This window comes from Dipodomys spectabilis, unplaced genomic scaffold, assembly GCF_019054845.1.
Source record: "Dipodomys spectabilis isolate Male_0828 unplaced genomic scaffold, ASM1905484v1 ptg000045l, whole genome shotgun sequence".
NCBI lineage: Eukaryota > Metazoa > Chordata > Mammalia > Rodentia > Heteromyidae > Dipodomys > Dipodomys spectabilis.
This window is the reverse complement of record NW_024870722.1, coordinates 3,914,785-3,927,095: the sequence shown is the minus strand read 5'-3', so window position 1 is coordinate 3,927,095 and position 12,311 is coordinate 3,914,785. Positions and strand designations below refer to the sequence as shown.

At 42.1% G+C, this 12,311-nt stretch overlaps 1 protein-coding gene across 3 annotated transcripts in view; it reads right to left on the bottom strand.

The window, feature by feature from the left end:
• Nucleotides 1-12,311, bottom strand: part of Jarid2 (jumonji and AT-rich interaction domain containing 2) — a 239,718-nt gene that overhangs the window by 95,712 nt on the left and 131,695 nt on the right. The window contains exon 1 of one of the 3 annotated variants that reach the window (XM_042678521.1): nucleotides 7,006-7,074. The exons of the other annotated variants lie outside the window; for them this stretch is intronic. Coding sequence (XP_042534455.1) covers nucleotides 7,006-7,072 — 67 coding nt within the window. The 5' untranslated portion in view covers nucleotides 7,073-7,074. Of the gene's footprint in view, nucleotides 1-7,005; nucleotides 7,075-12,311 lie in introns of those variants that run through there. 3 annotated transcript variants of the gene reach the window in all.

The following is a 12,311-nucleotide window of genomic DNA, read 5'->3' as shown; positions in this document are numbered from 1 at the left end:
TAGGAAACAAATTCTAACAAACTATTTTTTCTAACTTTAATTTTTAAAATGCCAATGTTCCCTTAACATGGACCCACGCACAATGGTAAAATCCATGCTTCGGGACTCTCTCCAGGACCAGACTCCAGTCTGAAGCCAAAGTCCAGTCAAGATGGCCTCCCTGTTGCCTTTTCTTCCCCAGCTTCCCTTCTTTTTCTTATGAACACTCTTTAATAGGATGAGTGCATGGCTCAAAAAGAAGAGCATTTTCCTAGCAAGCATGAGGCCCTTAGTTCAAACCCCCAATACCACAATAAATGGATAGAGATAAATGTACCATTTCATTAATTATTTCAAGTAGATTAATTATGGAAATATTTCTGATGTATTAAATTACATCAAATCCAATACAATTAACTTAACCTGCTTGCTTCAATGTATTTGTGCCTCCAGAAAAGTAAAATTACCTATGTGTTTCAAATAACCTCTCTATTAGTCCCAGTACATTGGAGAACTAATGCAGACATAAGGGAAAACCAAATCATTAGGATGACACAGACTATACTTTCCACAGAGATTAGAAACAGACCCAAGGTCCTGATTCAAGATCCCTTCCCCTGCTTCAGGGGTAGGGATATGCATCTTAACTCTCTGAGTGAATCTTAGATGAGCTCAAGGTTTCAAAAATGCACATCTATGTAAAGGAGAATACAGCATGGAAAGGAAGGAGGGGATGTGAATTCATTTAATTTCTTAACACCTACTAAATTGCCAGGGCACTGGCATGGCAGTAATCAAACAAAATCTATACTCTAGTGACAGGAGATACACAAACACAGATGTACACGCCATTTAGTACAGTGTGCAAGAAAAGAACACAGTTCATATCTAGCAGGGAAAAAAAAGAAAAACAAAACAAGACCAAGCTTTAGGGGAAAGCCAGTGATGATGAATCAATGTAGCGAGACAGCCAAAAGAACAAGAATATACCTAAACACCAAAAAGGAGGAAAAATGATGCAGGAGATGAAGACTAGCACAAGAAAATTGAGTATTTATTGGGCCAACAGCTTTCCCTTGAACTATACCAGTATTTCTCCAGAATCAGCATATAAAAGGCTCATCCAGGGAGGGGCCTTACCCCAGACTGTCTATGCTGTCTAACTAACATTCAAAGGTGATACAAGTCTCCATATGTTGAGAGCCACTAAGATAAGATGAATGTGGGCCATGTCAGTAAGGGAAGACCCAGGCCCCCCCCAGCCTTTATCACAACATAACTCTCAGGAATACATCCACACCAAAGGGCAGCAGCACATTCACGGGGGGCTCATCCCTTTTCCCAACAATTTTGTGAGGGGGCTTGCTAATAAAACTTGTCACTGGGTTATTATTAACAGTTAGCTGATACAAGAATAGACTCAAAAAACTAACATGTACAATGTGCATGCCTACAAAGTGTACATGTAAACAGGCATACACGATAAGTCATATACTTTCTCCCCCAAACAACTGTCTGAGCACAAATTCAAGGAAACTGCATGAAGAAATTTTGCATCATGAAAAATACCTAGGGACTTTAATTGACTTAATTGTGAGCTCAATGTGAGGCAAAGGAGGGCAACGCTGCTGCTCTGATCCCAAGGCACAACTGAGCTACACTGAAAAGATTCAAAGTAGTGACTCCATTGTCCCCCTGCCCTCATCAGACTAGTGCCTTCAGAGCACTCAGCCTTTCCCCATTGCAAGATGAACAATGAGGTTGACCTGAACTAGAACAGACATCCATGGATTGTTGTCTGAATCCAATTCACTCTCCAGACTCAGAAAATGGGGCCCAGACACAGAAAATTAATTGCCTGTCATACATACAAACTAAAAGGGCCACAGCTTTTCCTGCTTTTCCTATCCTTTATGAAGAGGCAGGCCTGAGTCTGTACTGCAAATGATCGACTTTCTCAATCCGAATACTCTCATTCTGCATATACTGACTCAGAAAATTTTAGTTATTTTTAGTTTGATAATCTGCATGGTTGGATAAACCAGGGCTTTTATTCCTTTCCCAAAATTCACCCCATTTTTCACATTTCCACTATACTAGCTATCCCATTTCAGTCCTAATGTTTTAAACCAAATCACACGGCCTGCTTAGTGTAGGAGAGCCAGGTCAGCAAGATGCAATGTGGTGCCACAGGGCAGAATAGCCATTATTATAACATTAGAGGAGCTAATGTGTGCTGCCTTTTCTTTCCCCTGTGTAACAAAGCCCTGCTACCAATGTTTTAAATTATTATTTTTAGTCAATGAGAAATAATGAACCTTCATCCCCCCACTTCACACAATCACATCATTTTCTATTTTTCTAAAGCCCTCCCCCATCAACATAAACCTTTGTTAGGGACAGGAGGTTAAACAGAGGAAATTGAATGGCCCGAAGATGCAGTCTTCTCACATTAACATTTGTTCTCCTCTATTAATATTCAGTAGGTTGAACTTAAATTAAACCATGTCTATTGTCTTTCACAAAAGCAATAAATATAAGCTGAAAATTCCAAATCATGGTGTTAAAAGACAGCCTGGGGATCGTGCCTGCACCCTGGGCCTAAACACCATCAGCTGACAGGGGCAATGTGTCACAGTCGGACACTACAACACAGCAAGCAGAGAACCACCCCTACCACTTCCAAGAAATCAAACACAATCAAACCCCGCCACCAAGGACTCAGCAAATTCAGGAGCTATTTATCCCAAATTAGCAAGAAATGAAAGGGCTCCTAATGCCACACAAGGAATACAACATAACAGGCTTCTTCTCTGAGTCAGAAATCACAACAGAGATGGGCAAAATGAATTCCTGTTGGAGATTGTTGGGATTATGTGTATGATCATCTCCCTGTTGTCTTAACAGAAAGAGGATTAGAAAAATTGAAATACAACTTAGGCTGATGACTCCTTCAGCTAAGAACTTCTAACACAGTTGATGAGAAATCTAGATTTCAGAACACAGAAACACAATTTTATGTCTTTTCTACCACCCTCAGAAAAAGAACTAGTGTATATAGTCACACTAGCGTGTTTTGGACATAAAGAGGTATTTACAGTTCTTTCCCATCAGGTCCACAAATAGTAACAGACAATACAAAAACCAAAGGAAAACTTAATGCCTGTATTCCACAAAAGCAATGCCAAAAGGGGGTTAAAAAAAGCAAAAACAAGGAGGGCTTTGAAGCTGTTCCAGTGCTTCTCTAACATCTGGAGCACACCAAACTTATTAGCATATTAGGCAGAGTCAATGTATTTAGCTTTGTTGTAGGAGACACGCACAAAAGGTGATTCCATGTTATAGAGCCAACGCCGTCTGTCACCCTGTCCCTGTGAGACAAGGTATCACATTACATATTAAACAGTCAAGCTTCGAAAGAGTGCTTTCATTTTCAACAGCAGTTTCTTCCCATGTGTGTGCATGTGTGTGTGCTTTATGCTCGTGCAGCACACATACACATGTGCATATACACAAGCAGGGATTTGAGTTGAGAGGAAAACTATAAAAGCAGCCCCTTTTGGTTGAGGCCGAACCCTCTCTGAGGTAATCAGAATGCATGCTTTGCCGCCATTACTGGTGAAAAATAAAAGCCTAGGCTCACCCAGACTTTTGAAAGAAACATTGGATTGTCTGCTTTACAGACAGTTTAGGCAATTCTAATGCTAGGCCAGCTTCACAGGGTCACCATGAATGTGGGTATTAACCCCAACTGTGCATATGCAGGTCACCAGTGACACTTGCAACAGAACACAGGGTTGGTTCCAGGGCCAGGGGGCAAGCAGGACAGAGAACCTGCAAAGCCCAGCTCAGGCTTGTCTACTGACATGCTAACCAGATCAACACACTGATGTGGATGAGAGCAAATGCAGGATCATGAGGCAAGATGTTGAAGGCACATTATGGTCAATGAGGTGCAAATGACAATGGCTTCATACCTCTGATTATGAAAAATAACTACTTTCTCTCCTGAGAAAGACCCTTCAGTCAACTGGGGCTCCTCTTTGTCTTGTCTCAAATCAGCTTGGAGACTTTCCATCACTGCCAACAAAATGTAGTATCACCCCTCCCTCTCTCTCTGTCTCTGTCTCTCTGTCTCTGTCTGTCTCTGTCTGTCTCTCTGTCTGTCTCTCTCTGTCTCTCTCTCTGTCTCTGTCTCTCTCTCTGTCTCTGTCTCTCTCTCTCTCTCTCTCTCCAGGGCCCTCAAACCACATAAACTGATAAACTGCACAAGGTTGAGGGTAGATATTCCTTCATTTACCCCAACCCCCAAAACATCAATCTTCAGTTTGTGTTTTATATGTAAACAATCCCACAAGAACACTTTGACTACCACTAATCTCTCTCTGCACAGACCTATTCTTAGGAAATCTGGAAGCCCCATCTTTTGAGAAAAGTGGGAGGTAAATAATCCAACCCAGAAAATGTGGGCTACTGGGTAGAATGAATATACGTATACATACATGTATATATGTATATATGAGTGACAGTTTTCAGAATCAAGACTTCAGGGAACTTACAGCCCACAAAGCATTTCCTCACCTTGAGCAACAAGGAAACAAGGCCAGCAGACATCTCGAATTACACAGGAATGGGTAAGCAGATTATTGCTACTCCAAAAATGTGCATTATTTTCTGTCTAATCCTTGAAATAAGTGACACTCAAAGACAAAAGACAACCCCCTTCCCTCAATCTAACCAACAATCACAAGAGGAAAGCAAATATACCTCTCTGGTAGAGAGAATCCAACAAAATAATAAAACAAAATAAGCAGCAAAGACGACAGATTAACTTCATGATTTTTTTTTTAATCTTTCAGTAGGAAGGAGAGAGGATCTTCAAAGATTTTAGAACCAGTTCAGGAGCTATTTGACTTCTGGTGACCTATTACCATTTTTGGCATAATTCCCTTACTTCTTTTGGTCATTACTCAATCTTCCTTCATAATTTACACATTCTTTACGCTTAACATGGCTCTCAAAGTAATCAGGGTAAGAAACTCCAAGCATCATGGCTGAACTATAAATACTTACAATGCTCTATAATGCCAAGCTCTACTTTCACATCCAATCATTATGACTCTGCTATCCCAAGCCATAACTTTTCTACATCTACCTACCATCCCAACACCCTTTGAAATGTCACAATCCACAAACCAGTCAACACAAACCTACCATACCAGGCAACCTAGTTGAAAACAACCACCAAAAGCATGGACGCTTGCAATCCTCAACTAACTAAAAGGGCTTTCCAGCACAGAGGGTTCATGACAGAGCACCTTGGAGGTCAAAATCTGCCTTCCACATACACAAGAAAAGTGCATAAAAAGCAACACTGGACATAGCTCATTTTTTGTTGAAAATGAGCTGCAGAACAATGGAATTATTGCAGAACAAGGGTAATCAGAATCATATGGATAAACATAAGACAGTTTGATATTTTTATTAAAAAATAAATCAATGAGACCAGTGTATTCAAAACATTCTGTTCAGATACACTGACATGTCAACACTTGGTTGCTCATTCTGCTTTTAAATCACATCATGGACAGTTTGTGCTCCTCCAAAGAATTTTCTCATATATATATAAAAAGCATGTTCACAGATAGCTAATGATACTCTACCTTTGAAGTAAATACAACGTATACATGTATGTAGTAGGTTTTTAAAGCTTCATATCATTAAATCCCATAGATGTAAAGTATCTAAATGAAAACTGCTCTCTGGTTTTACTAAGGCTCTCCAAAGGTAAGCAAAGTTGACTTTAATGCCCAACAATAAGCACCATCAAGTTATCAGTTTGTGTACTAACCTGTGATGATGCTCAGGCAAAACTCCACAATATAATGTATGAGTAAGTTAACAGCAACACCCTTACCCCAAAATCTCTTTCAGATGCTTTTATATCATGGAAAAGAAGCATAAAAAATTGTTATGTTTTGTCTGTAGCATAATTGGAGAAACAGCAATTCCTCCAGTTTCATTATTACCTCCCCTGCATATAAACAAATGGGACTGCCCACCCACTTTTCAGATGAATATATTAGGAGAGGGCTAAGTGGTCTATTCAGAGTCCAAACAAAACAAAACAAAACCTGCTGCCAGTAAACAAGTTGAAAGAGGCCTACTGCCTCTTTCCAATACTGAAATACAATGGAAGCTGGGACTGTAGGAATGTGGCCATGTCAAGGCACCTACAATGGATGGCGTCTAACATTTATCTGTGTTTAAACAGAGGAGTGCAAATATGGGCTGCAGAAAAAGAAAAATATGGGAGAAAAAGGAAGGGTACTCTGAGTTTAAAACATTCCTATTTAACCCAGAATCACTTAAGGACTGAGTATCTATTTACATGCCTCAGTTTCCTCCATCATTCAAAGGAAGAAGAGAAAGATTTAAAAAAAAAAAAAAAAGATTTAAGAGAAATGAAACCAAACGTGCTGTTTATAAGGAAAACCAAAGGGTGGGTGAAGATGAACTAATTAACTTTAATCAAACACCTATATTTAATGCTGGGAATGATCATACAAACTGGTAACAAAATAAAGGGATCAGCAGATAGCTGGATGGCAGTCAGTCCCTAGAGAAATGTCTAAATTCATACAAGCCTGGTTAAAACTGCAGATTTGGCCAAAATGGTCAACAGAGCTTAATGCATTAAGAGCGACATTAATTCTCTCTTGTAAATTTCCACAGTGCCTTTGCAGGAGCAACCACTGCCCCTGGGGACAATATCAAAGCTAAAAGAATATTAGTATCAAGCAAATCGCAGACTCTCTTTTACATACTACTCACAAATATATATAAATATATATATATATATATATATATATATAATTTTTTTTCCTTAAGCACCTTGCCATCCGTAATAGATTTCACCAGGACCCCAGCAGGGAAACCACAAAGGCCTATTTCTCCAACAAAAGCCATACCAGCCTGAAAAGAATCTCGAGCTATTTGGTTTTTATTTTATTGATAGGAACAGACCTTCTATCCCAGGTTCCTCAAGATAAGCCACCAAAAACTGCACCTGACAGACCCGTGGAGCAGCCATCCTCAGAGCCGGATCATTGCAGAGAGGCAGAGAGGAAGAAGGGCAGAGAGAGGGAGGGAGGGAGGAAGAGCGCAGTGAGGCAGGCACCGGAGCACTTGTCAACAATCCTCCCCTGTACGTAATAAGCAAGCGGCAGTGCAGATTCCGCGCAGCAATAGGACGGCCAAACAGCAGCGGGCCGAGGGGGAGGGGAAACAGACGGGAGAGAAGGTTATTTATGTGCCTGGAAGGGAATCGAACACCAAAGAGGAGGGGTCTCTGGGCTGGCGCTTCCCCCCAACTCCATCTTGATAAATTATAATGGGAAAAAGAGAAAGAATGACTAGCTTTTCATCCTGCCATTTCCCTCAACCTGCAATGCAGACAAATATGAATTACAGAATTTCTGGCATCTGGAGGGAGAGGAGACACCTTGGTTGGAGGGGGACATTCACAGTTTAATTGTCCACACTTTCACATTCACGGCCTGTCAGGCAATGCACTAAAACCATGCTGTGAGCACACGCACATGCACACACGCACACATACAACACAGGCACGCATGCACGCACGCGCATGCACGCATACACACACACACACACACACACACACACACACACACACACACACACACACACACACACACACACACACACACACCACCTCCAATGACAGCAGAATCCAGGGCACAGTTTCAATGGCATCCCTTTTTAATATCATAATCTGTGTCATTCAGCACTTGCCTTTTATTTATTTTTATTTGTTTTTTTGGCTGGGAAACCTGGGCAGCTCTCCAGACAGACTGCAGAAATCTCTTTCCACATGCTCCTCCTCTAGCCCACCCTCCCCCCCCTCCTTCTGCAATAGCAGTCACCACAGAGCTTCATTACTTATGAAGTGACCACATGGGCAGGCATGGGCCACTGGCAATTCAGGGACACCCCTCCCCCTAGCCTTGCCAGGGCCCCGCCCCAAAGCACATAAATTGATCTAATCTAATCAAACAGAAGCTGTTTTCCCTCATTGTTTCTTGAGGGTCTTTCACAAAACAGGCTCTGTAGCCTGGCAGCTGCAAAGAGAGGTGAAAAAGGCAAGCGTCCAACTGGCCTCAGATAACTGGAGTGCCCCTCCCCCCCCCCCCCCCCCTCTCTCTCTCTCTCTCTCTCTCTCTCTCTCTCTCTCTCGTCAATTCTTTTGAACTTCATCTGGCAACCGGCGATGTGCAAAGCACATGTTCTCAACACAACTCACATGTTTCTGTCCATCCAGGAAAGGGAAAAGATGGTGGCTAAGCTCTGTGAACACCACAGGGGCCCGAAAATTTTCCTCAAAGATTAATCTAAGGGCACCTTGAAACCCCTTGCTTCCTGTTTGTTGGCCCATCTCATGAGACCCCAAATCCTAATACTATACACACATTAACTTATTTAGAAGATGTTACCTAAGACCAAGTGATTATTATTTCCATCATGCAAGTACCAGTAGACTAAATTACCATGGCAGGTTGTTTGTGATGTGGTGTGGTATGTATGTGTGTGACAGAAAGGGGGGGGGGGGGGGGGGCCGTGGGGGCGGGGGCGGGGGAGTCCTATGACTTGAATTGAGGGCCTGGGCACTGTCCTTGAGCTTCTTTTGCTTAAGGACAGTGTTCTACCACATGAGCCACAGCTCCACTTCTGGCTTTTCTGGTGATTACTGATAAGAATCTAGCCAATCAACTGGCTTCAAACTGTGATCCTCAGATCCCAGCCTCCTGAATTGCTAGAATTACAGGTGTGAGCCATCAATATCCTGCTCACGACCTGTATTTTTAAAAGCATCAGAAGGGAGATGATCATCGTCTCTAATATCAACTTGGTATCAACAATTTTGCTATCATAATTACATTACTGACAGGGGAAGAGGAAAATGTGGCTCAGGACAGCCAAGGTCCTAACAAAGATCAACGGACAGGCCATTTAAAAGCCCTGTGACATTTGTGGACAGGTGTGTAGTGCATCCTCAAGATAGAATCCTGCAGGGCTGGGAAGATGGCTCAGTGGTAGAGTGCTTGCCTTGCATGCCTGAGGCCCTGGGTTCAATTCCTCAGCACCACATAAGCAAAAAGAAAAAAGCCGGAGGTGGCGCTGTGGCTCAAGTGGTAGAGCGTTAGCCTTGAGCTGAAGAGCTGAGGGACAGCGCCCAGGCCCAGAGTTCAGGCCCCACTACCGGACCCCCCAAAAAAAAAGATAGAATCCTGCAGAACATGGGCCAGAGCATCCCTCTGCTGCAGTAGGCCAGTGTCTTACACACAAAAAGTTATACATCGTCAATGAAAAGTCATTTAGGGGTGACTACTGGTCTTTCCTCCTCCCTTTCTTGGGGTGTGCCTTAGCTTCTGCATGAAATGAAGAGCAGAGAATAGGAAAGGAGACAGGCAGACTTTTTGATGTATACTAATTCTGAGGGAATGAGATGAGAATAGAAAGTAGGAACCTGCAACATTATACAGCTTGCAGAAATGAGCTTTTGAGACACAAGTGCAGATACTGGTTTCTCTTTAACATCCCCAGCTTGGACATTCTGACAGTGAACAGTATTCACCACTGCTTCCTCTCACAGAAAAGGAAAAGAAAGTAGGTGTTTATTTAAGTTAAAAAAGATCAAAGAAACCTAATCGTCAATCTTCCCAAAAAATATATACAAATCCACTCTGGCCTTGAAGCAGCTGTTGGGCAAGAAAGGGCAAAAGAAGCCCCTTATTAAAAAGCACATCAACTGTCTGGTGCTGCTAGCTCACAACTGAAATCCTAGCTACTCAAGAGACTGTGATCCCAAAATCGTGGTTCAGAGTCAGCCTGGCCAAGAAAGTTCCTGAGACTTTTGTCTACCAGGAAACCAGAAGTAGGGCTGTGGCTCTAAGTAATTTTTTTTTTTTGGTAGGGCACTTAGCTTTAAGCAGAAAAACTCAAGGACAGTGCCTAGGCTATAAATTCAAGTCCCCAAAGGAAGGAGGGAGGGAGGGAGGGGAGGAGGGAAGGAAGGGAGGGGAAGGGAAGGAAGGGGAGGGAAGGGAAGGAAGGGGAGGGAAGGGAAAAGGGCAGAGAGAAGAGGGAGAGAGGAGGGAGGGGAGGGAACACACAATCAAATTGGGGGTCTTTAGGTCAAATGTTAGCCTCTGCCCCAAAGAAAGCCTACTAGCAACTCCAGACTACATTAATAGCATCTTCTAGAGCTTTTCTGCTCAAGGTTAGTGCTCTACTGCTTTAAGCTAAGGCTCCACTTCCAGGTTTTAGGTGGTTAATTGGAGAAAAGAACTTTCCTGCCAAAGCTGGCTTTGAACCACAATCATCCTGAGTAGCTAGGTTTATAGGCAAAAGCCACCAGCGCTGGGCTCACCTTGCTGCTTTTTAATAACATAAAGAATATCTAAGCCTGGAGCTAGTGGCTCATGTCTGTAATCCTAGCTACTAAGGATGATGAGACCTGAGGATCACGATTCAAAGCCAGGCAGGACAAGAAAGTCAATTAATCGCCAAGGAGTTGAAGGTGGAGCTGTGTGCTCAAGCCTTGAGGGTAAAAAAAAGCTCAAGAATAGTGCCCAAGCCCTGAGTTCCACACCCCTCCCCCCCCCCTCCCCCTCCCCCTCCCCCCCCAGGCAACAAAACAATATACTAACCCAATTACAAAGACATTGCTTAACAGTTTGCCTACGTGTTAGCTTCAAAACCATTGCATCAAATTGTTTATGCTGTGTTAGTATACTGTTTCATGCCATTATATAAAAACAATTTATACATAAGACTTGAGCTTTTCTAACTTTCATTAGATTACTAAGGTCTAGTCATCATTTTGCTTATTTCTTAGATCATTTGTTTCCATAATGAGTATTTATAGTACTCCACAGTAGGTGAACTTTAATCACTCCACAATTTATTTTGATCTTCTTGTTAAAGTACGTCTAAACTATTTTCAGTGTGTTCCTGTGATACTCATGCTGTACTTCCTCTGTGGCTCTCCTCCTAGCACATATTAGTTATTATCTCCTGGATATGTATATAGGAGTAGAATTAGAGAAAATCCTTAGACACAAAAATGTTCAAGTTTACAAGTTCAGTGGCAAATTGGTTTTCCAAGCTGGTGTCAGTTTCTGCTTATACATCAGTAATGTTGTTGGTGTCATGTCTAAATAGCTATGCATAAAGACCTTGTGTTGTTAAAGACACCAGAGAACAAGACAATATAGTCAAAATGTGACTTCTCAAGAGGTCAAAATATCAGAAATGTAACTTACAGCCAAAGAAATTCTATGCAGCCAGCCAAATAACATGGCTACCTTCCACCCAATTATCACCTAAACCTCAGGACATCTAAGGACGTATTTCGCCTCACCCACAAGCAAGCCATCTACCTATTCTGAAAACATTTTCATTACTACCAAGTTGGGTGAACTCCAAACAAACCTTCTGGGTTATTTTAGCATTTTAAAAATGTATAACTGGAGCAAATTCCAGCTGAGAGACCGAGTTATTTACATGTCTTCTTCAATTCTGGGTAGCTAATTCCTGTGTTAATTAAAGAAACTATTGCCTGAGAAACGTTAAGACTTTACCTGACCCATATATGCAATAGTAGAAAAGTCAGCTGTGAGCTGAGACCCACCCCCACCCACTTATAAAGGGAAAGCAAGCTTTGGGATTGTAGCAAATCTAGAAAAACTCATCTATAGTCTAGCACCAAAAACCTAATCAATTTCTTGCTACGTATACTAGTAACTGCACCCCCATGTTGCACCTTATCATTTGAGTTTTGTGTAATAATGCCTCCTCCCCCACCCCCCCACCCTCACCCAAAAAAAAATTTTTAAGTGAGTTACAATGGAGAGAGGAGGTGGCATGGATTGTTAGGTAAATGAGAAGAAGGAGATTGTGAGGCTGTGGAACCTATGCTTGAGCCACAGCGCTACTTTTTTTTTCTGCTTATGTGTCCTGAGGAATTAAACCCAGGGCCTCATGCATGCAAGGCAAGCACTCTACCACTGAGACACCTTCCCAGCCCCTGAACATTTTTATACAGTAAATACAGGATTTTAATGACCATACTGTGTTAGCCAAGCTCATGGATTCCTTATCTAGGAATTCAATCAATCAAGATTAAAATGAGCCAGTGGCTCTGAGGATCGTGGTTCAAAGCCAGCCAGAGCAGGAAAGTCCCTGAGACTCATCTCCAATTAACCACCAGAAAACAGGAAATGGCACTGTGGTTCCAAGTGGTACCAGCA